The sequence below is a fragment of the Epinephelus fuscoguttatus genome, linkage group LG16 (genome assembly GCF_011397635.1).
Source record: "Epinephelus fuscoguttatus linkage group LG16, E.fuscoguttatus.final_Chr_v1".
NCBI classification, from domain to species: Eukaryota; Metazoa; Chordata; class Actinopteri; order Perciformes; family Serranidae; genus Epinephelus; species Epinephelus fuscoguttatus.
Genome location: NC_064767.1, coordinates 28,270,236 through 28,296,466, shown reverse-complemented (window position 1 = coordinate 28,296,466; position 26,231 = coordinate 28,270,236). Strand labels below are relative to the sequence as shown.

Sequence of the window (26,231 nt, the reverse complement as noted above, 5' to 3'; positions counted from 1 at the left end):
AAGCTGAGGTGTCAAAAGTACTCAGCCACTGTTCTGTGTCAGTCTGGCGGCTCCATCTGCGCTGCGCCCTAAAATGAACAGCGACTTTATGTTTCCTTCTGTTTCGAAAGATGGGTGAGCAGTTGATCTGTAAGTTGAACCCCACCTCTGATCTGGTGAAGAAGCAGCTCAGCCAGCTCAGGGACCAGTGGCAAACCCTGAAACAGACGGCTGCTAATCAGACGAGGGCCCTGGGTGGAGCCAAGAACCTGCAGGAGTTCAACAGAAAAGTGGACAAGCTGGAGGCATGGATTAAAGAGAAGGTAAAATAACATTCTTCTTCTTCTTTTTTTTTTTGATCTGTAAGAAGTGGATTTAATTTCAGACTGAGGAGGACTATTTTTTACCCCTTTCGTCATTCTTTTCAGAGACAGTTTTATTGAACTACTGAGTGAAAGCTTTTAATGATATTTTTCAGTTGTGCAGTTTGGATTTTAATTTATTGCTGACTGCATGTTGCCAGCATTTACAATAGATTCATTAGTGTTCATGTTGTCATTTTTAAGTTTAACACTAATGTGAAACAGGGTAGAATGAGTACTTTAAATCAGTTATTTTTATTTTTATCCATTTTCATTTTAATTTAACAGATATTTCATTCTTTTTCCATAATTCTGCTCCCAATTTCCTAAATTTCTTCCTTCCTTTTTCCATTTATCGAAACAGAAAAGCCATAAAGCTCTCCGCTTGTACCAATTAAAACCAAGAACACTTGGCTCAAATATGAGCGGACAGGCAGCTCTGATCAACAGTTGTCAAGATAATTGGCACAAAAAAACTTGCTAATACAGGAAATTAGCTCAGTATCCTGAAGACGTTTCTTGTTTGTATATATTCACCGGTGTAAAACATCTGCCTGTCATTATCAAAAAGCAATTTTAGCTCTGTGTTTATCTTTCTGTTCATGTCCATGTCTGGCACAAGGCGGCCGATGATTGATAATGAACCTGTGGGAATGTAATGGAGGATGTATGAAGTCTATAAAACATCCATCCCAGGAGGAGACTGCATTCTCCATTTAGTTCCACTCATCCTTTCCTCCGTGCATTAGTATCAAGTTCTCACCTAATGCTGAAGGCTATTTCTGTTCAGCATCTTCCTTGGTAGCAGGGGTAATGTGGTTTAATCCTGGTGCCTCTGAAAGGAAATAATGGTTGGGTTCCTAACAAATGGGGGCTATAAACACTGACTTTTATGTGTGCCAGCAGGAAGAGGAGCAGTCTCTGGTGAACGTCCTGGGGGAAAATGTTGACAAAATGCAGCTGACAAGGAGAATTTTAGATCTGAAACAGGTGAGTGTTGTAAAGGAACAAGGAAAGGAGCTATTAATAACTAACTAAAAAAAAAAAAAAAAACCACCAGTACACATGCTAAACAATTTTCCTCAGGTAAACACATACACATTCACATATGTTAATAGTTTATAATACAATTCTATAGCAGCTTCCCAGTCATTTATCTGTGTCTGAGTGTAATTTGTCTCCCAGGGTGTATGGTACAGACAGCTGAGGTCATAGTTGGATTGTGTTCCCCTGTTTTCCTGCAGGATGAGCAGCTATACAGAAACCTCCACGAGGAGATCAACCACTTGGCCCTAAAACTGGAGAAACAAGGGAAGACAGATGGCAAAAACATCTCCAGCAAGAGGAAACACATCAATAAAATGTAAACGTTGTCCCTTAAGTTGAGCTGGTCGCTGCGTGAAACATCTTCAGTCCAGAAAGAAAACTGATCTGTCCTGTTGTCTGCTGTGTGTAGGTGGCTGAAGGCACAGTCTCATCTGAAAAACTACCATGAAAATCTTCAGCTGGCACTGGAGGTGTCCTCGTTCTACCAACAGGCTGATAATACCTTGTTTGCTATTAATAACATGGTACACTTCCCTGGCTGATTAATGTTTCTTCTTCGACATAGATCTGAGATTCACATTTTGTTCACATTTACTGAATTATGTCTTCTCTTCCAGAGGAAAAGCATATCTGCATCGAAAGAGCTGGACAGCTTTGGAGACAGAGAAATACGAGACATCGCCAGTCAAATCATGGTAGGAAGTACCATTTTACTTAAAGGAATAGTTAGGATTTTACGAAGCAGGCTGGTTTGAGGTACTTATCAATAGTCAGTGTATCACCTACAGTAGATGGCGGCCAGCACGCTCCTAGTTTGGAGAAGCAGGCAGGAGTACCACCACGGAAGCTAAGCGATGTACTTCTGTATGTTTTTTAGCCACCAAAAAAATCAATACAAGCCATATAAGTTTAAGTGTACACTAAATTTAGAATATTTTACTACTTTACCTTGCCATGAGACGGTACTGTTGTTATCTATGTTCTCTTCAAAGACACCAGACTCCTCTGACAACAACAGTAATTTTACTTCACAGAACACAGGAGCTGCTGGTCTACTGCTGCCTCAAGCAGTTAGCTTGTGTTATAGTGTGACTTTGGTGTTTTAAAGGGTTATTTTGCATTCACCAAAGTCACACAAAAACTAAAGTAACTAACCGATCTAGGCAGCAGTAGACCAGCAGCTCCCGTACTGTGGTTAAAATGACTGTTTTTGTCAGTGGAGTCTGGTGGCTCTGAAAAAAGCATAGATTTTGCCTTCAGTTCCTGTAAAACTGTGAAAATATTTTACGGAAGAGTCATGGACAAAAGCTCAATTACTGGTACATTCTTCCTCAGTTTGTACTAGTACTTTTGCAATTTAAAATACTGCATGGACTTCACTTATCAAAAAATAAGCACAGTAAAATGTATCCAAATATTAGTCCAGCATGTGACCGTTGTGGGCAACCACCAGTTTCACTAGCCCATATGTTCTGCCACTGCCCAAGAACAACAACATATTGGCAAAATATTTTTCAGTCTCAGTCTCAAGGTTCTGATCTTGTGTCCTAAATCCTTCCCCTAACTAGCCCATTTTTTTTTATCTTATTAATTCTTTAAATTTTCTTTTCTTATTGTTTTAATTAGAACAAAAAACAGAATGATACGTTTTACCTTTGAAAATATCTGAATATCTTCTATTTTTCTGATCAGAAATTCGGTTTTCACTTTCATACTACTGCCACTGTTTGTTTAACTTTAAAAACCCCAGTAAACTTCTTGGAAAAGAATAGTCTAAATATAGTGTACACTTAAATCACTTAAACTGATATTAATGTTTTTAGATGGCTAAAATACATTTTGCTGCTGCCCCTGTTCACAGCAGTACATTGCTTAGCTTCTGTGCCGGTACTCCTGTCTGCTTCTCCAAACTGTGGGCATGCCGACTGTCATCTACAGCAGATAATACACTGACTATAGATAAGTACCTCATACAACCCAGTTTCAAAATGTCTGAACTATCCCTTTAAAGCAACACTGTGTGATTAGATTCTGAAAGTGTGCTGCAGAAGCCTTCTCTGCCTAACCTGCAGGCCTGTGTGTGGTAGATGCTAGATGTGAGCGTGTCACAGGTGTCTAATCTCCATCCCGCCCTGGCTGCCAGCGTCACACAGAAGCAGAGTGAGGTGAAGGACTGCTGGGCACTTCTTCAGAAGGTATTCAGGTAAGACAGCAGGCCGAGGATACCGCTGACAACTTTGGTGGCCCTGTGAGTAAATGCACTGTTTCACCCAGTAATTGGTCCTTCACAGGTTTCCACTGAGCTGGAACTGTATTTTTCTGTTATTAGTCTTCTGGTACCCTCCGTTAAACGTGTGCACTGGCAAAACCTAGAAGACGTTTTCCATTTGAAGTTTGTGTAAAGATCTCTCTCTCTCCCTTGATTAGCCTTGTTGAATTTGGGTTTGAATCAGTGAAAAATTATAAGCAAAGTGAAGGACTGGTCTGTCTGGATGTCTGGAGACTACAACTACCACCCAGAGCATCACTCACCACCCACTGGTTTCGTTTATAATATTCAGTTTTCTGCACTGCTTTGGAATTTGACCATGTGTTTGATTACTGTACTAGGTGAATAATGTTTTGGCTCACAGAGTCGAGTTGGCAACACGGCTTGTTCTTTTCTCACAATTAAAATCCTGCCGTCACCTCGAATAGTCTGCTGAATCAGAGATATAACGCGTTTACAAGAATATTTTGTAATTTTTATGGCATTTGTAAAACAAATTTATTGTTGCTTTAATAGCCTGCAGTACGAGTCCAGGCTTTTACATCATTAGACTTACTTTAGACTATCACAAGCAATATCTGCTTAATGAGTACACATTTAAATGCTGCGGTAAAATGGGAACCAAACTGCAACAAAATGAAATACGATTAGTCACAGCCCTACAGCACGCTTAGTGAAACATGAGGCATTCTTCTGAATGATGTCCAATATGTCAGGGTCATCAAACTTTGTATTTTCTTTTGGAGAGTGCTGTTTAAATCAGGATTTCCATCTCAAAGAAATCAGTGCTGTTGCAAATGTCCTGGAAGATTTTAAAGTAGCAGACAAATGGGAGAAACTCCAATCAGATATTATTTGTTTATTGATCTTTAAAACAGTCGATTAGCTATTTAAAGCATGGCATCATCATGACATGTAGATTTATATATTTTATTGACAAGAAGGCTACTTTTGCCTATCCATCATATTTTTTTCAAAATAATCAGATAAATATTATGCAAACCTGTTTGCTAGTGCAACACTTGAACATAAATATTTGCATATTCTCATATGAAATAAAACTATTTGCAGAATAAAATATTTATTTCACTTTCATAATTATTATTTTTATTATTATTTTTAATTTGTTTTATTTTATTATTATTTTTTTTAATCATGGGGATCCATCCTCTAGAGACCATGAATATTTATGCCAAATTTTATTTCAGTCTGACCAGTATTTTAAATGTTACCTTGTTCTGGATCAAAGTGTTGGACTGGCCAGTGGATCACATCGTGATCCTCTACCTGGATAAAAAAGACTGAACATTTTTCATTTTCATAATAATAAATACAGTCAGGAGTTACTTAAGTCCACAGTTCTGACATCCATCATCAACATCTCCAGCTTTCCAAATATTTCTCAGGCAGAGCCTCTCATGTCAGCGGGCTATCTTTAGATCCAAATATTACATCATCTCGTCTGTCTTATCAGCTGCGTTTCATGGCTATTTAAACCAAATAACACAAACACTGGTAGAAAACTTCAGAGCCATAATTGGAGTTCATCGCGGGGCTCTGAAGCCCTGCTGTCAGCACCACAGTAACCTCCTGCTCTGCTCCTCCTGCAGGAGTGACAGGACCACACTCTCTCCCACTGGCTCCGCTTTCACCAGGGAAGATGCTGACCCCCTGACACCGGCCCGAGAACCCCAGTGCAACGTGGGAATGGAGATGCAAAGGATCATGGGAAAGGAGGTGAAGGAGGAGCAGAATCGTCTGAAAGGCTGCGTGGTACGTAGCTTCTTTCTATTACTGGAGAAACCGCACTGTGGCTCTTGACTTGGAGAGAACAGCGCCATCAGCCTCTTCCAGTCCTACGGCATCTGTGGCTGCAGAAAGTGACGCATTTTGTCCCTTGGTTTGGAAAATGCCTGATTTACAATTTGAGCAGGTTTTTTCCTAAATAACAGTGTTTTTGGAGTCTGTCGGATGTGCTGTACGGCAGTGGCTTCTAGTCTTGGCATCCGAAACACTGCTGGTTTTCCATCCTACCAGCTAGTTAATTGCACATCATAATATGATCTGATGTACCATGAGATGGTGAGGAGGAGACCAGCTAGAGCAATATGTAACCAGCCAGTCTTCTCTATCTGCTGACAAGAACCACAGTCTGTAAATGTTTTGAATCTTGCCCTGTAGGAGTCACAGGAAGAGCTTTTAGAGGTGTTATTTACCCTGGCGCACAAATTCCATAAGCTTCCACGAAAAATGTCAAGCCGTGACTGTACAACATGGCTGACTGGTGGGCCAGAGCAAATACGCCTCTCCCTCCGACCCCAAACTTCACTTTATGGTAGAATAGTATCTTGGCTTTCAACTGCGCTGACAGAAGTACACAGTCATTGGATTAATGCTATATTAATAGATGGCCTGTGGGTCAGTCCAGGGTGAGCGGATAATCTGCAGAGCATGTGGATTCCTCAGACACGACATTCCTCATCTTGGAGGCGGACCAGCACTTTATTGAACATGTGGGTGCTCCTTTAGTAACCCCACTGCCCATAAACATACAAGGAAATACTGTTAGCGTCGTTTAGAAGAGGAGTTATCCAGAGACTTAAGTGTGTGGTATGTTAAAAACCAGTAATTATGTGTATATTTAGTCTTTTAAGTTAGCACATTAAATCTCTTTACAATCCGTAAGCGAACGCACAGTGGCTATTTGCGTTCAGCCCATAATGCAGTGCTCCTCTCCTGTTATTGACCCTGAGCTCTTGTGAAGTCCCTGCTGAGCTTCTGGCCTCATTTTGCCAGTGAGAAAAGTGCCCAGATGCTCAAGGAGAGAAAAATTCACTCTTTCCATTCTCCCTGTGTCTCTGGTTCAGTTTATTTCTCAGCTCATGTTTTTAGGCTCTAACTGGCCCTGTGGAATCGCCACCTGTGGCAGGAACCCATCAGGCCAACACGTCCTGCTCAGTTGTTTCACTTAACAGACGCTGAGCTCGTTGGCTTGGATGTCCCGAGCCCTTTCGCAGTTTGTTGCCTTTATTGCACTGGGAGCTGGGAGTTACCTGGGTGCACTGTCAGTGGGAGCCCCACTCATTATTCTTTATGGAAGGTCTAATAAGAAACACCAAACAAAACCCTGGAGCCCAAAAGCCAAACTCAGTTTTACTGTCCAACCACCCATTTAACAGTAAAAGTAATTTGTCACATACTTTTGCAGTGCTTTAACTCCTGTGCACTGAATTGATCACAGTATTTTTAATGGCATAACATGCAGTTGCACAGGTCTGTGGGCTGATGGGGGCTCTGGGTATTTGCATCTGTGCTTGTATACGGCACTTTCAGCATATCTGCAGACATGCTTACATACACACATTTTTTTGTAGTCTCTCCATCTCTGGTGCAATTTGACTCTGATTAAAGGTAACTGTAAAGGTTTTAGTGTCTGTATGTGTATGGGTACACGTATTATAATCCATACGTCCGTGTCTGTGTCAGCAGTATTATGGCCTCATGTCGCTGGAGGTAAACATGGCTATCGTCTGTTTCTCTGGCTAATTGTGGCCAGATGCTGGGGCTGGGGACCAGATGGGCTTGGTGCTAAGTGTTAGTTCTTGGCTGACATCACCTCATAGCACATTGCAGCGAGACAAGAGGAGATCAGTAGAAAACAGATAAGAATCAACAGTACCAAGATAGGGAAAAGTACGCTGAAACAGGAGATGATTGGACGAGGCATGAAAACACAGAATACCATTGCGTATGACATAGCAAATCATTAACCAGCTATTTTTTGCTGTGGCTGACATAATTCTTTTTCATATGGCAGAACTGAATGTTGAGTGCACTACAGGAGTTGTTTACAGTGGAAGCCACTGTGAAGGATGAAGGACAGAAGCAAATATCTGGGAGGGAGACGTCAGTGATGGTTATCAGCCCTGTCAAATGAATCACAGTAGTTTGTTAGTTCTGCAGTTAAAGCACAGAAATGGGCCGATAATGTGCCTCTATGAAACTCAGACTGGCCTATAAAATGACTGGCATGTTAGTAAATGATGTTAGACCGCTTTAATTTACTGCATCTCTCGCATAATTTTGGAGGCGACACTTTTCTCCAGCTCTCTGACTCACTCCTTCTATAAGGCCGGTCAGAAAATAGCATGGTTAAATTAAAGCTACTCCATAAAACACCAGTATTAATGGCTGTTTTGTGCTGTTTGGCTGTCGTGTAAATTCAGCCTTTTTGATTTTTTTTACATGAAAACATTGACAGATTTGCTCTGCTGATTGGTGCAGAGACTTGATGTGTGTCAGCACAGTTTTTACTGGCGTATGTGAAAGACATTAGGTTATATAGAACAATTAACACAGTGTGGTCTGCATTATTCATACAGTTTGATAGAGAAATGTCAGTATAAAAGAATGTTTTGCTAAATTCACTGTTAATTTAACTGTTTTGTATTTATGCCAGCCGGTTTTGGTGAGCACAGCAAGTAAAACTGTATTTACAAGGCACTTTTTAAAACTTAGGTTGGTGACATGGATGTAGATTTCGAGGAGGGATTTTTTTCATACAAAACACACTTAAAAAACTAGACCAGTGGTTGGTGCCTATTGCCTAACTAAATTATACATAGTTAGAAACAATATAAGTGCATACCAAAAAAATCAATGGAAACAACCCCCAAAAACAATACAATTACAATTCAATACAATACACACAGCTCTAAGTATATGTATTCTTGCATTGGTTCAGTTGGCTCTGATGCTGGCAGTGGACTGCAGTTGGTAACAAGACCAAGCATCAGGATATCCCACTGTGTTCTCTGTTATAGTCCAGATACATGTAGCTCTCATTGGAAACCCTGCTGCAGAGTCCTTTGGCCAACCTTTAAACCTCTCAGATGGTTGTAAAAGAGGCTTAGTGGCTGTTGACGTCTTTAATATATTTCTGCACAAAGACAAGGTCTATAGCTCTGGCACTGACCTTGCTAAAAACTCCACTGCATAGTTCTAAACAGTCGGAGCAGACGGCCATGGAAATCGGTATCTAAGGCTGAAAAAACACTTCTGCTATTTAATGAGGGACAGGGGATTTAAACAGGGGGTCGTATTTCCAACTGTAATGGCTCTTTTTAGTCATCAGAGTGGTATAGCACATGTTGGCATCCTTGGTAGACTTAATGTGTTCATTCATAAAGCAATTAGAATATATTTAAACTTTTGCTGCCATTTTTAGTATTTTTATTACAAACTTTGATGCCGTCAAACAGAAAAAAGCTTGTATCTTTAGCCCCGTCTGGGTTATTTCACCAAGACGAGCCAACCTTTGTAAGAGAGTGTGCTTTGTGTCATTTACAGGAGAGGCTTTACTTTACTCCGGGCAGCTGTCCATGTTGTCCGGCCTCCAGCCACATTGTAACATTCACATTAGCTGCGAGCTACAGCAACGCCTCATTGTCTAGTGACTGCTCACAGTATAAAATTCTCCATCTGAGATGTTTATGCATCCAGTCAACATTTATTTGACGGATGGCTGACAGAAGAAGCAAAACATTACTCACATGTCATGTTGCTGATCTGTTGGATTTTCCTACAGAGACTTTTATGCTTTTGTCCACAGAGTACTGTTGAATGTGGGATTGGTAGGAGAACACCGAGCAACCAAAGCCAGGAGCAGCAATCAGTGAACCACACCTCTTCACCCACAGGAGACGGCCCTGCCTGTGCGCATGATGTCATCGTCAGACATCAATTGAAGGGGGAAAGGTGACATTTCAGCTTGGCTTCTCCCTCCCTCTCTGTCTCTCTCTCTCTGTGACTTACATAATGAGAGGTCTTTATGTAAGTCATAATTGGAGTCACATGTCTGTGTTTTCTTTTGCAGCAGGAAGCCCAGAGCAGAGCCCAAACTTGCCACCGCCCCACGAGGCCACCCACAGCTTCACACACAGCTCCAGAAGTTCACGGTGTCTGCTGACAAGGTGACCTGACCCCTGCCGGGAACACCTGCATTTCCCCTTTACACAGGAAATCACCTATAGGAGCTGTGTGTGCATGAAGATGGTTCATCTTGTGACCTCAGCTTCAGAATTCATTGCTACAAATTGTCAAGTCAGCACGGCAGTAGCTCTCATCAGCTATTACACCCTTCTCTTTTAACCAGCCACAGACATTATGTCACATTTCGAAATGAGACAAAGTTGTAATGCATTCAAGTGTGACTGGACACACTGATGTGCTACTGTTTTCTCGGTTCCAGTAATTGTCTAGATTTTTTTTTTCAAATGCTGATTTGGTTTAAAGGTCAGGATGAGAAACATCACCTGGTCACTGTGCTTCCTGTGGCATCTAAAGGTCATCTCCCTTGGTCCACGTTCAGATATTCCTCTTTTAAACTGATCATCTCTTTAACCCTTTCCCCATTTGGTCTGTTTTCCCTCTCAGACTTTGTCCTGGCTGAAAGACAATGTGTCCATGGCCACACAGGTGTGTTCAATAGCCAGCTTTGAGGGGCCAGAGGCAGCCAGGGGGTGTCAGCAGGCTCTGGAACAAGAAATTCTCACCAACAGGGCCAGGATAGAGGTGGTCAAACGGGTAAGCCAAGGCACACTGTCATATTGACAGTTAGTCTGAAAACATAAGCACTGGATGAATGCCTTGAATGAAAATATCCCCCACATTTGACAGGCCTGGTTTGTGTATTAATCAAATAATGAGCTGACATTTCACCAGAGACAGCTTTAGTTACCCAAAAGCTTCAGATTAGGTCTATGTTTTGCAACGTAAATCCCAGTCCTTAGTCATCACATGCTCTCATCAGTTTAACACTCCGTCCTCAGGAGGGTCGCGGGCTGGTCCGTGCACAGCACCCAGGCAGCGCCAAGATAGAGGAGTTCCTCGGCCAGCTGGAAGTCTTATGGGAAGAGCTGCGGAGGAGGCACCAGAGGAACGCCGCGTTTCTGCAGGCCTCAGAGGAGCTGGGTTTTAGGGTAAGATTCATAAAATATCTCACAACAGGCACTCCTCTTGAGTCATACCGAGCCTCTGACTTACCTCTAAAATTATAGGGGGAAATTTATGGTTATGACGGATGATTCTGGATCAGTTCTCCCATTGGGAGAAGCTTTTTGCTGGCCCTGAGCCTGGGCTGTTCGCATACACTCATGGTTAGAAGCTCATTTACTTTCATCTTCACCATCTTAATTGGAAGAGTCTGCAAGGTATATTCCCCCAAATTTATGATGGGTAATCCAAAGGATATAAATTGCGCTGCCATGTAATTCGATTATAAGATGGAAAGAGGCTGCAAATCCCCCCAGATTGATGACTTAGTTGGAAAGCGTGAGTCTTTTATTACAAAAGATGTGGGTCAGAGCGTAGTCTACTTCCATTAGGTAAACATATTATTGTCTTCTATGTACAGTACATCACCTCTGGTTGTTTTTGCTGTGCACTAAATCACTTGCAAATTACTGCAACAAAAAGCCTCCACATCATTAGCCTCTCTGCTTCTGTACCGTGCAGGTTGTAAAAGTGCTCCAAGCCCTGGGCAGCCTGGAGGCCTGGCTTGAGTCCGTGGAGCTTTCCATGAAGGAATCTGCTCTCGCCGGTGACCCTGAAACAATGAGCATGGCTGAGAGGGAGAGCTGTCTGCTCGAGAAAGAGGTTGCAGCACGCAGCCTGGAGCTCAGCGCTCTGAGGCAGGAGGTGGACCGCCTCCACAGCCACAGTCACCCACACACACGAGGCCTGCCAGTACGCATGGAGGAGGTGGAAAGAAAGTGAGTTTGTCAGAGGAGGAGAGGGAGAGGTCAGGGGCAGCCCCCCCTGATGTCTATCATCATGGAAGATTCATGTTAGGGATCTGAACAATCACACTCTGGTGGTTTCTCTCACCACTGTGGTCAGGAAATAAAGTAAGAATTTTGTCAGTGTTTCCAAGAGGTCACAGGTTTTGGGCTTGCCATGTCTGCAATTCAACATGGAAGAGTTTATTCATAAAAGCCCCAGTTCTTATTTAAGACAAACAATTTCACCCCATAAACCACAAAAAATATATATCCATAGATCTCATAAGCCGCCTTTTTTCTCCAAGTTGGCAAAAAGAAAATACTCTCCATGCGCTCATTCATCGCAAGACCCGAGTTTATTCATTTGTGATTCATGCAGCACTTAGCGGGGTCTACCCCGCAGTCTTGACATGCACTTCACCCACAGCTTGTCAGTGTGTGTCAGAGTCACCCGCTCCATGTTTGCTAGATGACGCCTTTCTCTTTGGTTGGCCCTCGAAAGACAGGTTGTTGCCATGGACTCTCAGTAAAACCTTATGATGCTGGCTGGTTTACTGGACGTACCTGTGACCATAAACACAAGTTCAGACTCTGTAAAGAAACACTGAATTAACCAAAGAAAATAAAGAAACGGAAAGGGCTCAGTTTAAGTGTTTCCAGGGTGGGGGTGTTAGATGGGGCAGGGATGGACACTTGTGGAGTCTGAGGAGCCATTGATGCAGGTAGAGGCTCTCACCAAGCAGCTGTAAGACACTTGGGATGATGTCATTATTTAACGCTACATACAAGCAACTTAAGGCTCATTTGTTCTGGAGAAAATACCCTTTGAAATTGCTCCCTTTACCATCTCAAATATAAACTCTGCATGGACAGGGTACCTTCATGTCCTGAAGTACAGGAAATGTTTATGTGACACATGATATATGATTACATAAACAGCGCTCTAGCATGGTGACATGCACTCAGTGCGCTGCTCGCTGTCTCTGTAATGTGGTTCTGCTGAAGGACACGGACTTGTACTGTATATGTAGATGTGGATTACTGTTAAGGTGTAGCTGCACATTAAAACATGCCCGCTGGTGTTTCCCAGGTATCGTCGTGTCCAAAGTGCCCTGACCCAGCAGAGCTCAGAGCTGCAGGACACACGGATGCTGACTGAGTTCTTGGAGCGTGTGGAACTAGAGGAGAGCCAGGAGCTCAGCAGCAGTCAGTACAGCCTGGGACAGGTGAGACACTGGGTTAGCCACCCTGAACAATCTAAAATAGACAAAATTCAATTAAATTCTAATCAGTTCATTCTTGAGCCCAAGAGAACATTTCTGCAAAATATGAAGAAAATTTCCTCAAGGTGTTCTTGAGATATCGCCTTGACAAGAATGAGACAAATAAGGTCACATTGACCTTGACATTTGACCTATGGCCACCAAAACCTCATCAGTCCATTGATGAGACTGAGTGGATGTTTGTGCCACATTTAAAGAAATTCCCTCAAGGCGCTCTTGAGATATTGCAATTACAAGGGGACAGAGGAGGGACAACCCGAAAACATATTAGGCATAATACAACAAGGCAGACAAGAGATTCTTAAACCAGGTAGATAAGTACAATACCTAAAAATAAATAAATAATAATAACTGCAATAAATATAAATAAAATTATAAATAAAGTCCATTCCTGCTCTTCTCACCCAAGGAAGAAAAGAATTAATATGGTACGATACAATACGATACGATATGATACGATTATTTCCCCCAGGTGTTCATATGTACTGTGCATACAGTCAGGGTTTGTAGTAACCTTTCTAGAAAAAAAAGAAATTAATTTGATTCATGATGCTGACTTTTAAAAAAAAATATATATAGTCTTAAAATACAGATGCATTATGTATTTGCAACATTTTCACCACCACAAACAATCCACCAGCCTCACACCTTAAACATTTACATACAAAAACACAAACCCTCTGTTTAGCAAGTGAGAAATTAGGAAAATGTCACAGATCCTTTTCGGTGTTATTAGACCCTACTGATACCAACTCTCTCCCTCTGTAACTAACAGCCTCTCCACAGTGAGATTTCCTCAGCTCCTACATTGCTGGGACTCCAAAGCAGTGGCAGTGGTGAGCCCCTGATAGAAAGCATGGGCGACCCTGTGGAGGAACTACGAGAGGCCGTGGAGATGCTAAATGACACCGTTAGGGAAAGAGGCCGATCACAGAGCCATGACCAGGCCATCCAGGAGCTGCTGAGCAGGGTAAGGAGACGGGAGTCAGTTTATATTGAACTGGAAGCTCTAGCTCTAGTTCATTAGATCCAAAGGTTGCTGCAATGTTTGTTGGGTTATAATGATCTTAGATGATGCTGAATGGTTTTTAATTTCCTCCACTTCTGTCACAAACAGCTGCATAAACCAATAGAGCCACATCTGGTTTTCTTTTGTGTGTGGCTATGTACTTTAATAGGCCCCAAACGAGCCACCACTCCCCTTCGCATGAGTGTTTTCGCCTTAATTCGATTTATTCTTGGTAGAAAAGCAGTACACATGTCAAAATAGCACATAATACACACGCCCCGGAGGGACTCCATGACACCATTTTAAACACTAACTTGCAATGTGGCTCTCTTTGGAGAACAAATAATACACAGTGAAGCGTAATGACTTAATGACATCCTACGAGTACTCATGATGACTTTGCGCCTCGCCAGCACGCCAGCCTGGCGGTGCACGTGGAGGAGTGCTTGTGCTACAGCAAGGAGCTGAGCCTAGACATCCTGGAGAAGGAGACAGACATGGCCGTCCAGTGTGAGCCAGACCGCTGCGGCCTAGAGGCTCTGCAGGAGAAGCAGGACCACCTGGAGGTGAGAGGAAGATGGTGTAAACATTGTAAATGATTCACTGGTGCTAATACGATCCAGGATTCTATCCCTTGGACTTTAGATCATTGAGCTTTGCAAAAAGGGAAGCCCCCCTCTCTTTCTCGCACTCGCCTCCAACACATTGTTCCACAGTCTGTTTCCTGTTGTGCCAGATTTTCTCACATCTAAAAAAAAAGGGGGGGGTTGCCCTCCTGCTTTGTGCTCTGTTTAATTTATTATATAAACATCACCATGCAATCACACACATAGAGCGTGCAAAAGTTTATTATTCACACGGGATATTTATTTATGCTTGTGTGAGTCATTGTTCTGTTAGCGCTCAGTGCATGTGTGTTTGTGAGTAAATCTGGTGGGGTGTGTTTCTATGTGTCCGGGGGTCACGGGGGTTGGAGTTGTGAGGTTGGTAAAGTCCTGTGTGAGTCATTTTTTGGGCAGTGTTATGTTTATCACACGCACACACACACACAGCTGTCTGGACTTGATACCATTGAAGAGCAGAAATGACCTAATCTCCCAAACTGAAATAACTGTGCCGTCAGCAGACAGGCATCCACAACTCAGTGTTCTTGAGGCTCTCTGTAGCTGAGAAACGTTATGAAGCATTACTCCCAGAGAACCCTCAACGCTATTAATTACTGCCTCGTCAAAAGGAGAAAAAAAGTGGTCAAGATCGCTTGCTGGCTATAGCGTGGCAGCCCATATGCAGACCATATGGGTCTGTAGCTGAATGATATGCATAAAGCTACGGGGATGAGGTCATAGTCATACACAGATACAATTGATACAGGCTGTTTGAGTGATAGCTGGGATGATGGAAGATGATAGATTTTTATTGTGATTCTCCACAGATTGACTATGAAGTCATCAGGGAGGAGGTAAAGGAGATGGAGAAGCAGACTTCTCGCTTGGAAGAACTGTGCCCAGAGCGAGTGCATGTACTCGGGGCAAAGATCCAGGCCATGCTGCAGGGCTGGACAGAGCTGGAGAAGAGTGTGACGGAGAACAAATCACGTCTACAAGAGTTTGTGCAGCTCCAGGACTTCTTCAGGAGCTACCTCGCCATGATGTAAGCAGGGCGTGGGGATGCTGTGACCCCTTTCTGCCAGACGTTCTTTCGTAATCCTCTTTCGTGAGAACATCTGCCCATTACAATATCTTTTCAAGGGAGGAACAGGATGTTCTTGTTGTCAAGCATAGGTCCCTGGTGAAATGTATAATTTAAGATGTGCCGAGGAGGTCAGCGCACGCTTCCCGGGCCGAGTGTGACAAGGCGATGAATGTCTGTCCTATCAGGGAGAGTCTGGTCATTCTCATGTTTTTTTCAAACGTATGGCTTCTCTCACAGCCTTGTTCCTTGTCTCCTCCACCACCTCCTCCCCCTCTCCTGTTTGAATAGCTCATGGACAGAAGACACCAGGTCGTGCATCTTCTCAGATACCGCCTTGCATTTCGGGAAAGACGGCCAGAGGCCACTCGCTGCGGAGCTGGACATGCAGATTGAGCAAAAGTTTGAGGAGTTTGATGAGCTGGCAGAAACGGGGAGAAACCTTTTAGACAAAGAGCACCACCTCACGCAGATGGTGAGCAGGGTGACACACTGATGACTCACTGTGATACTTGGATATACTGTTGGTTTAATTTTTTCCGCTTTTAAAAACCCTGTATGTCTTGCAGGTGAAGGAGCGCATGGAAGAACTGAGGAGTATGCTCGGGTGGATCTCAGTGCACTGGAGGGCTCAGAAACAGCAGTGGCTTCATAAGAAGAGCCAACAGGAGCCTTCACAGGATAATATTTATTCTGAGGCCACAATGTGCTCTCCATCGACAGAGGTAAATAAGCAGAGGGGTCAAAGTTAATCACAAAACCTCAACAATCCAAGACTGAAAGGTCGATTGGCTGTAAATTCTTAATTTTCTTTTCATGGCTTCCTACATAGAGTTCACCTCCTGAGCTGGAGGCCCACCAGTCCTACCAGTCCCACCAGATTCTAGTCTCCGATGAAGACAAACCAAAAGCAGGAGGAGACAGTCGGCCCTCATCGCTGCCTCCAACACAAGCTGAGCAGCAGTACGAGAAGCAGTTCGAGGATGGGTATGAGGTCATGAACAGTATTGGACCACGGGGTGGCGAGGCTACCTCCTCAGAGACTCCCAAACCCTCCATTGTGGTCCTCAAAGAGCCCAGCAGCCCTGCTTTAGGGGGCACAGTAAACCTCATCCTTAGCTTTGGTAACACGGGGGACAGTCAGGTTCAGGTGCTTGACCCACCTGCTAGGACGGACGAGGTGGTGGAGGAGACCTCTGAGCCTGTCCACAGGGTGAGAAACACGCTCATCACCTCACACTTAAAGTCACCAAACACCATTATGGGCTGCCACTGTTATCGGCTACATAAATTCCTCACTTAAAGCACTGAAGCAAATGATACTTGTTGCTGAAAGTCAATGCAGTAACATCATATCCCTGTGATGACACTGCATGGGATCTCCCTCCTTGACTATCTGCTGCTGTTCCTCCCTCTTCTCTCCTTTGGCCTTCATGTCCTCCTTTTTTCCCCCGTTTTCTCCCTCAGCCCGCTGTGCTTCCATCTTCTGCCTGTAAAAACTTTTGGAGGCGCTGCCAGGGGCTTTTGGAAAATACTTTGGGTAGTTTAAAGCGAAAGAGAAAGATTTATCGGCAGAGTGCAAATGAGGTAAATTGCGCGGTGTGAACTGGCATTGCATGCTGCGTCTCGAAGTGTGCTGGGACTGCATGCTGTGTGTAGTTGTTTTCTGGGGGCAGCATGCTCTACTAACCCGTTACAAGGTACAGCCGGTCTGCAGCTTTCCCTGTGTTGCTGCCCTGTCTGTAAGCCAGGCATGAGCGCAGAAAGGAAACAGGTCACGCCAAAGCGCTATCATATTTGCACTCGCACCATCTCCGAAGTCACTGCGGCTGGAAAATTTACAGTCAATGTGAGAAAAGTGAGAAAAGATAACAAACTGTTTTACTGTCAGAACTCACAATTTCCTACTTAACTGCAGTCATAAATGCAAATCCAAAACCAAATAAATTCTATTTTTAATGAAGCACAGCCTGTTGTAATGAGATGGGACAGAGAGGTGCTGCTTTTACAGTCCGCTTGTGAAAATATAAACATAATGAATGAAGTGTAACAATATATATGATCTCCAATTAGTGGACAAAAATCTGTTCTGTGCTCTGTTTCAGAAACAAATATATTTTTGTTATGTTACTGTCTCCAGTTTGTTACAAGTTAAGAGAATTAATTTGACCAGATATATAGTATTATGCCAACCTATGCAAAGTAAAATGTTCTTTATTGATCGATTTTATTGTATTCTACTGTAGGGCATTTTATCTAAAAATAGACTGTGAATCTTGGCAGTGTTGATATTTAAAGGAGCCATGTCCCCATCATACATTCCAGCCTTAAAATCGAGGAATTACCTACGTAAGTTTGAGGCACTGGAAACAAATTTGTATGTTTTGGATGTGGATGTAAATCCATCTTTGCGGTAATCTGTCAGTAGTCATTTTGTCTTGTGTAAACTCAGATAATTAGTTAAATTCCCGAATAAAAATCACAATGAATCAGTGTTTACACTCCAACTTTCCTCCAACATTAAAAACTTTTCTTTGGAGCTTAACTTGTTCAATGAGCCAGAATTTAAAGCTGGAGAGCACCGATGGCAGACACAGAATGAGGGTGATGAGTAAGAAAAGCACACACAGTCTTCTCCCTGCTGTGAATGTTGACAGACGCTCTCTCTTCTCCTTCTGTCATTCCACCACAAGCCTGACGTAAACCTGGTCTTGTTTGGCTCTCCACGGCTGTGCCTCGGTTGTGTTAAAATAAGTGACCTCACCTTCACTTCCTATGAAACTTTTGCTCCAAAATGGCTCCCAGCAGGAGTGCGTCCCAAACGCCAACGCAGGCGCAGTCATTAGACAAAGAACTGGTGCTGAACTTTTCAAGAAAGGCCCCCAGACTGCACACCGTGATTTATAGTCTGGGGCTTCCACAGAAACAAGAGATTAGTCACAGAGTTGAAAGGTCAAACCATTACAGCTGCATATGACGGCATGTGCAGCCACATGTGATTTTGATTAAGTCCTGCAAGTGTGCAGTTGGAATCATGTTTGTGTTCTTTTGTTCTTTCATCTAATTTGTACGTCTTTCACGTGTTTTTATACATCTGCATTGCTGTGTGAGGCTTGTGCATTCCTGAATCCATTGTTTTCTTGGGTGTGTGGGATGTGAGGCTGATGTTTGTCTCTGAAAAGTAGCTGATTGTCTTAGTCAGGTTATCACTCATGTCATCATTCATCTGTAACACATAAAACAGCTCTTGTTCTCGCAGAGGGCTGCAGGGCTCCAGCCTGCAGCACGCATGAGTCTTCCTGGGGTTAACTGTTTGTGATAAAGCATTTACATTAACAGTATGAGAGGTCCCACACGCCTAATATCCGTTTCTTTTTCTAGGTAAGTACCTACTTGCATGTCAAGGATAACAACTTGGCTGTGGCCCCTGTGTACGAGAGTATCACCCTGCCACGCCAAAAGAGCCGCTCTACAGCCTCAGCCTCACCTACTTTCCTGCCGTCCACCTCTTCCTCGTCATCTTCCTCAGCGCCTGCACCTCAGACGGCCAATGTAACCTTTCACGCTTTGGCAGGGAATGGCGGCAGCTCCATTTTCAGCAGCCTTAAGAGAATGGGAAAGAAGAGGAAGAGGAAGAGAGATGGTCGAAGACACACTATCCAGAAAATCATGGGAGTAGAGGAGCAAAGGGACGGGATGCCTCAGTTTGGCTGCGAGACAGTCACGTACGACACACATACATGGCCTCTTAAGGAAGGCAGGAGGAGGAAGACTTCACCAAAGAGTGCGGATAGAGTAGAAGCTATGGCCTACATGAAGAACCCCCTGCTGAAGGACATTGATACAGAGTGTTCAGGAGAATACAGCATTATTCCATATGCTGAATCAGAGGGGCCAACCACAAATCACGCGAGAAGCCACTGCAGATTCCTCTCTTTGGGCTCTGTGCTGAGCTTCGACCTGCCCAAGGACATGACCCTCATCCCCAGCATTCAGGACATCATTACCATCGCCCCTCCGGAATCCAAAACCGGAGCAGGGACAGATCCCGACCCCCACTCCCAGAGACAATCAGCCCTGAGCTCTTTCAAACAGACTCGACCCACTCCTGCAGTCACACGCAGTTCAGCAGAAATCAGTTTTCCTGAAACTCAGACTTCGACGATTGTCATGAAAGATCTGCCTGATGTGGAGAAGAGTTTCCAACCAGCACCTCCTCTTTCCCCAGGACAGGATGAGGATCAGACCGTGCCATGTAACGACCTGTCTCAAACACAGTTCAGTCAGCAGGAGGATCCAGAGCAGGAGTGGGACAAAATGTCATCAGAGGTTAAAACCAATACAACTGAAAGAGATGTGACCGTCCAGTCTTCCCAGCTCCCTATTTATGTGAACCAAGCCCAAAATACAGCTGCACATAAACACCAATGCCCTAGTGTCCACACACTCATCCGAGACCTAAAAGGACATCAGTACCATAAATGTGCAAGGGCCCAGTGTGTGCATGGAGAGAGTCCTGGACAGTGTCTGAGCCAAGCTTCTCATATGGTGGTGAATCTGAAGTCGACAGTGAGTGTGAGTGTTCGTCAGGACTCAGTTGACTCTGGAATCTCCACCTCCAGCAGTATCAAACTTTGCACTGATGCTCCATGTCCAGAAAACCAGCAGCCAAAGGGTGTGGTGGGGAGGCTGATGTCCCTTGAGGTGGGAGGTATAGACTGCGCTAAATCGAAGGAGAGCACCGTAACATCATCAGATTTGTCAACAGACTCAGCAGAGCTAGATACAGAGCCCGTCAACCTCAACCACCAGCAATTTGAGGAGGAAGAAGAAGAACTGGAGGACATCTGGAACCAGACCACTAACTTTAGACAGAGCATCTGCTCAGACATTATGTACCAGCCCAACCAGGAAGAGTCTGAACCCTCTGTCCAATCCAAAGAGCCCCCTTCCCGCTCACCTTCACCCAAGACCCCGGCTGTGCTCTACAGGAACCTGGTCACCGCCTCAGCACCCAACCTCCTCGTGGCCGAGTTTAAACTGCCCTCCTACCTTCAGAGCTTGCTGGGTTACGACAAGGAGCAGAGTCCCAAAGTTAACCTCCCTCCACTGGCCACAGGAGACAGGAGATCCTGGGCGGCCTTTCCTAACAGAGAGCCAGCCGGCAAGATCTCAGTGACGGTAAACGAGACGGCATCTGATCCAGTGAAGCTGCCAGATGTGGGGGACAATCAGAGATATATTTATCAGTACAGAGAGGATGAGGAGGAGGAGGAGGAGGAGGAGGAGGAGGAGGAGGAGGAGGCAAAGGTGGGGGAGGAGGTGGATGAGCACGCAGGTAGTTTGAAGGTGAGGTCAGCGTTTGGTATACTGTGATGTCATGTCCTTGAGGCTAGATCAGTTCACCCAAATTACAGAAAAAAACTTATTCCTACTAGTGTGTAGGCATGCATGCGTGGTTTTATTTACCCAGGTTTGGAGATATCTGTCTTTGAGATTTCCCAGTACAATGGAAAGAATTATAACTAAGTTAGTGACATTCAAAGTCTGTAGTGGGATGTTGTTAGAAATCCTTTGACATATCTAAAACTCCAGCAAATAAAACAAGTGGTGGAATGTAACTACGTACATTTACTCAAGCACTGTACAGTTTTGACATACTTGTACTTTCCTTTAGTATTTCCAGTGCCATACCTCTGCTCCAATATATATCAGAGATAAATATTGTGCTCTGTACTTCAGTGGATTGATCTGATAACTTACATGTCTTTCCAGATTCAGATTATTAACATAACATTTAAATAAAATAACTAATAAGTCATGATACAATACAGTAGGTTAAGCTATCCAACAATATATATGTAATAAAAATTAGCTCCACATTTACCAGCTGCAACATTAAAGTAATAAACACTGTGGTATTACTACTTTTACTTAAAGGTCTAGTGTATAGGATTTAGTGGCACCTAGTGGTGAGGTTGCAGATTGCACCCAACCAAAACTACTCTCATGTCAAGCATGTAGAAGAACAACAGTGGCCAACACGAAAACATGAATGGCCCTATAGAGCCAGTGTTTGATTTGTCCATTCTGGGCTACGGTACAACAACATGGCAGACTCCATGGAGAAGGACCTGCTTAGTGTGTAGATATTAACAGCTCATTCTAAGGTAACAAAACACAACAAATCTTATTTTCAGGTGCTTTATAAACTACTGAAAAGATAGTTCTGAATATTATAATGCATTTCTGCCAACAGATGCCCCTAAATCCTACACACTGGACCTTTAAGTAATTCATCTGACAACTTCTTCCACCTCTGAATAAAACCAAAACTGTCAGCATGACTAGATAGCATCAAAAGTGTTTTATGTAATTTGGGTGAACTGAAACTCTAACCCACTCTACCTCATTTATTAGAATCCTAATTAATGCAATAGTAATAAATCTAAATGTTTATACAGTATTAACAAGTATGTCAACTATCCGATGTATACAGTGAATACAAACTAAAGTCATTTTGCAGTAAACCTTAGTGTTGATATTTAAGGCAAGTAACTGCACGAGCAGCTCATATTACGTCATCAGTGATGACTGTGGTATCTTCTCTTACTGAACAGGACCAGTCAATGAGTCTACTGTCAGTTCATATGGGTTTGGATGGCATCTGTCAGCAAAGAGAAGCCTCTCACAGCCTGGACAACATGGAGAAGCAGGAAGAATCAGTGGCCACAGGAGGGCACTGTATCACCCTGGTAAGAGTGACTGCAATCTCTTTAGCTCTTTGCCTTTCAGAAACATGGCTTTTATGATTATCCACAGAGAGGAGTTTTCCTCTTTGTCTAAATGTTGTTAATTCAAACCCTCTCAGAGTGGAAAGCCTGAGCTGCAGTCTATGGAGGGAACACTTGAGAGGAAGCACAAGCTGCAGCTGGGAGGAAAGAAAGTGAGCAAGGCTCCGTTTTATGTTTAAGCCAGCACGGTCAGCAAATGTAAAGCCCACAGTCAGCAGCACACACTCTTATCTTATTTTCACAGGCTGCCTCCAGAGGCTGGAACTCCTACCATGCTGTCCTATATAGACACACCTTGTGCTTCTACCAGGATAGAAAGGATACACTGAGGGTAAGCAGAAAAAATACAACAAAAAGAGCCCAGGAGAACAGAAATGATAAATAATTGAATTGGAAAGTATGAAGTCAATGATGATCAATCTGTGCTGTGCTGCAGAGCTCTGCATGCGGCCTGCCGCTGAACCTCATGGGAGCTGAGTGTTCACCTGCACCAGAGTACACCAAAAAACCCAACTGCTTTCGACTACGGTAGGACTGTAATAAAAACTAATTCACAATGACGATGTTTTATAGATGATACAGAGAGCTGTGTGTTTGGCCATTCTGTAACAGTTGTCTTTTCTGGCACTCAGGCTTCGTGATGGGTCTGAATATCTGCTCAATGCTTCCTCACGCTTTATGATGAAGAAATGGATGATGAAAATACAAGCAAGCACAGGTAAACATTATATTTCAAAGCTAATGCATGCAAATTCTGTAGCGATACGAAACTGATGTGATTCATATATGGGGTTTTTTCCTTCATAGGTCGGAGTGAGTCTGTGCCTTCATTATCAAGTGTCCCAGCTGATCAAGACTTCCTCATTTCCTTGTAAGATATGATGGTTTAAAGGGAGAGTCCACCCCAAAATCAAATATTTTTCCTCCTACCTGTAGTGCCGTTTATCAGTCTAGATTGTTTTGTTGAGTTGCAGAGTGTTGGAGATATTGGCTGTAGAGATGTCTGCCTTCTCTGTTAGATGGCACTCAGCTTGTGGTGCTCAAAGAAGCAAAATAATAAAACAGAAACAGACATGAAACTGCTCACAACAAGGTCTGTGGATTATCTTGAGTAACTGGGTCATGATTTCTGGAAAGAGACATTGCTGTTGAGGTTTTCAAAGTAATTTTTTTGGCACCTTGAGTACCACAAACTGAATGCCATCTAGTTCCATTATATTGGAGAGAAGGCAGACAGCTTTATGGCCAATATCTCCAACACTTGGCAGCTTACACCAAAACAATCTAGACTGATGAATGGCACTACAGGTCAGAGGAAAAATATGCATTTTGATTTGGGGGTGAACTGTCCCTTTAACAACATCCAGCTCCTGATGCTTCTGCTTCTTTATAATAATGTTTGTGATTAAAACATGTTCCTCTCCCTTCCAGAAAGCCCTTCCTCTGTCCCAACTGTCATGGTCTTGCCAAATGCCACTGCCCCTCCTCCCGCCATGATGTCACCTCCACATTCCCAAGGCGCAAACCGCCGGGCACGACCCAAACCAAAGAGATTGTTGTCGTCACCAGAGAGTTCAGTCACATGCCGCAGAGTAATTTAAGGAGTGTGGATGAGCAGTCGACCATGTCATCCTCACATGGAGGCTGCTGTGGTAAGGCCTTCTGCTGAGCTGACAAAAGCAATACAAGCCCCACCCTCTATTGTTGGCTACTGGATAGCCCCACTGGGCCCACTGGTGGTTAGAGGATCTGCTATGGTAGATATTTAACAGGAGTTCTATTCATTTTCCCCAATAATGATTTTATCAAACAAGCTGATGTTGCTTGCTTCTTTACTCTTGAGCTCAAAAAGAAATTCATACAGCTTTGCAGTGTTTCAGGCTGCTGTAAGTGCTCTGACCAGGAAAATTGCTGTTGCAGGTATAGCATGTTCCACTAGGGGGAGCTGAGGTATTGTCTTACTACATGTTAAACAACTAGAGTATCACAGGACTGCACAGAGGCAGCTCACACTTTGTCCCTCAGCTCTTCTGTTTTAAAGGTCCAGTGTGTAGCATTTAGGGGCAACTATTGTCAGAAATGGAATATAATATTTATAACTGTGTTTTTATTAGTGTATAATCACCTGAAAAAAAGGATTGTTGGGTTGTTGTTACCTCAGAATGAGCCAGTTATATCTGCATAGGAAGTGGGTCCTCTTCTACAAAGTCCACCATGTTGCTCTACAGTAGCTCTGAATGGACAAACCAAACACTGACTCTAGATGGTGCCATTACCTTTTCACATTTTCACATCAACCACTGAAGTTCTTTGATACATTTGTCACACGGGAGAAGTTTCAGTTTTTGCAACCTTACTGCTAGATACCACTAAATCCTATACACAAGACCTTTAATGTCTGCTTTTAATAATGCCTTGTCCCCCTCTAGATGATGATGAAGACTGTTTAAAGCAGACGGTGACTCACAGACTGTCTGGAGCATCCAGAGACAACACCTCTCCCTCCCCTCACTCCCCTGTCTCCAGCGGTCAAGACTGGCTCAGCACCAAGCGTCGCTCCCACTCCTTCACATCAGGTTAGTTTGCAGTTATTAACCTAAATCTATAACGTGACTGTGAATCATAAACAGCTGTTTCTCAGCCTCCTAATGTTCACTCTGTTTCCTCTCAGCAACGTTTCAGAAGATCAAACCCATGCAGCACACCCCTGGAGGCAGCGGCCTGGAAAGAGGCTCCAACTACTGTGTGACTCTTGTCGTTGGAGACAAGACGTCAGACGGCGTGTCTATAAGCAGGAGCTCTGAGCCCCCGCTGCTGGCCTCGGCCGGATGGCAGCAGGACACCCATCAGGACTCTGCTCTGAGGAGCTACGCCAGCCTGCCACGGCCGCGCAACAAGTCTGTCTTCAAAAAGTTCTTTGGGAAAAGGGACCTCTGAGATATTTTAATGATTTTACTAATAAAGGGTTTTAGAAATAGTTTCTAATGTGCAGTGCACATATTTGTTGAAAAGCAAAAAAAGAAAAAAAAAATGCTACTACTGATTATATTTATGATGGGAAGAGCTACCATGGTTTTATTTTTGATGTGTTTTATATAAATCACTTCAAATCCTGATGAGTGCCTTTAATGAGTGTTTATATTGATCCAAGTTAAAAGGAGCAATAGTGTGTGAGTGTGCACTATGTAGATGTAGATTCTATTAATTGAAAAACATGTTTTCTTACCAGCCGTATGTCATGTTTTCTGTTGTTTTGTTGTTGTTTTTATTGTTGTGTTATTGGGTTAACAGTCTCTGTTGAAAAAAACCTATCTGCTCAGTGGAGAATCAGTTTCAAAACCATTTTCACAGAATAATCTCAGTGATATAATCTTAAATCAGTTATGACTTAGTCTTATCCTGAACTCATGACACTTACTTCACATGTACAGCGTGTGGTGCACCAAAACATTTTCTCCTTTATACTGAAATCAGCAGTTTGATACTGCTCGAGCTTGTTTGATATTAACACATTTAAAATACTAATTGTAGCAAAGGCTATTCATAATAAAACATGAAAAACCAAGACTTTGCTTCGGCTGTGATTAATAGATGGAGATATTTATTTTTTAATACAGTTGTGGTGAAAATGTCTGTTATTCAAACCCTGCTGTCATCTCTGGAGGCTTTGAAGAGAAAAAAGGATTAGATGAATGGAGAGATTAAAGGCCAGGCCAGGCTAAGAACATTCTCACATCATTAGCCTTCTTTTTGCATATTAAAGACATGATTCAAACAAATCCATGATCAACAGCATTAATGCTGAGGACCCAAACATTCTTTGTAGACATTATGGCTGCATAATGAGTCATATGCATAAAGAGTTCGCAAAATGCTACTGTTTAGCATCACAAAATATTCAGCGATTCCCTTCAAGATGTCTGAGGGACAGATTAGTTTGAGCAGAGAGGGAAATGGGTCACTTGGCACACATTTTAAAACAATTTTGGAAGATCTGGAATATATAAAGAACTATAAA

The 26,231-nt window shown here is 43.2% G+C and overlaps 1 protein-coding gene across 3 annotated transcripts in view; it reads left to right on the top strand.

Annotated features, from left to right (window-relative positions):
- LOC125903374 (uncharacterized) overlaps positions 1–25,778 on the top strand; it is a 31,795-nt gene extending 6,017 nt beyond the window's left edge. Inside the window, exons 5-33 of one of the 3 annotated variants that reach the window (XM_049600268.1) lie at positions 111–302; positions 1,248–1,331; positions 1,586–1,704; positions 1,798–1,912; positions 2,006–2,083; positions 3,476–3,591; positions 5,268–5,430; positions 9,269–9,414; positions 9,533–9,629; positions 10,093–10,242; positions 10,488–10,637; positions 11,173–11,429; positions 12,529–12,664; positions 13,497–13,691; positions 14,144–14,296; positions 15,163–15,380; positions 15,711–15,894; positions 15,989–16,144; positions 16,252–16,632; positions 18,801–20,768; positions 22,040–22,174; positions 22,291–22,365; positions 22,458–22,544; positions 22,650–22,741; positions 22,846–22,931; positions 23,021–23,084; positions 23,645–23,865; positions 24,643–24,789; positions 24,885–25,778. In XM_049600268.1, coding sequence (XP_049456225.1) covers positions 111–302; positions 1,248–1,331; positions 1,586–1,704; positions 1,798–1,912; positions 2,006–2,083; positions 3,476–3,591; positions 5,268–5,430; positions 9,269–9,414; positions 9,533–9,629; positions 10,093–10,242; positions 10,488–10,637; positions 11,173–11,429; positions 12,529–12,664; positions 13,497–13,691; positions 14,144–14,296; positions 15,163–15,380; positions 15,711–15,894; positions 15,989–16,144; positions 16,252–16,632; positions 18,801–20,768; positions 22,040–22,174; positions 22,291–22,365; positions 22,458–22,544; positions 22,650–22,741; positions 22,846–22,931; positions 23,021–23,084; positions 23,645–23,865; positions 24,643–24,789; positions 24,885–25,150 — 6,231 coding nt within the window. In that variant the 3' untranslated portion in view covers positions 25,151–25,778. Of the gene's footprint in view, positions 1–110; positions 303–1,244; positions 1,332–1,585; positions 1,705–1,797; positions 1,913–2,005; positions 2,084–3,475; positions 3,592–5,267; positions 5,431–9,268; positions 9,415–9,532; positions 9,630–10,092; positions 10,243–10,487; positions 10,638–11,172; positions 11,430–12,528; positions 12,665–13,496; positions 13,692–14,143; positions 14,297–15,162; positions 15,381–15,710; positions 15,895–15,988; positions 16,145–16,251; positions 16,633–18,800; positions 20,769–22,039; positions 22,175–22,290; positions 22,366–22,457; positions 22,545–22,649; positions 22,742–22,845; positions 22,932–23,020; positions 23,085–23,644; positions 23,866–24,642; positions 24,790–24,884 lie in introns of all 3 variants that reach the window. The other 2 variants (XM_049600269.1, XM_049600267.1) reach the window with 2 other exon arrangements.
- Positions 25,779–26,231: the final 453 nt, after the last annotated feature.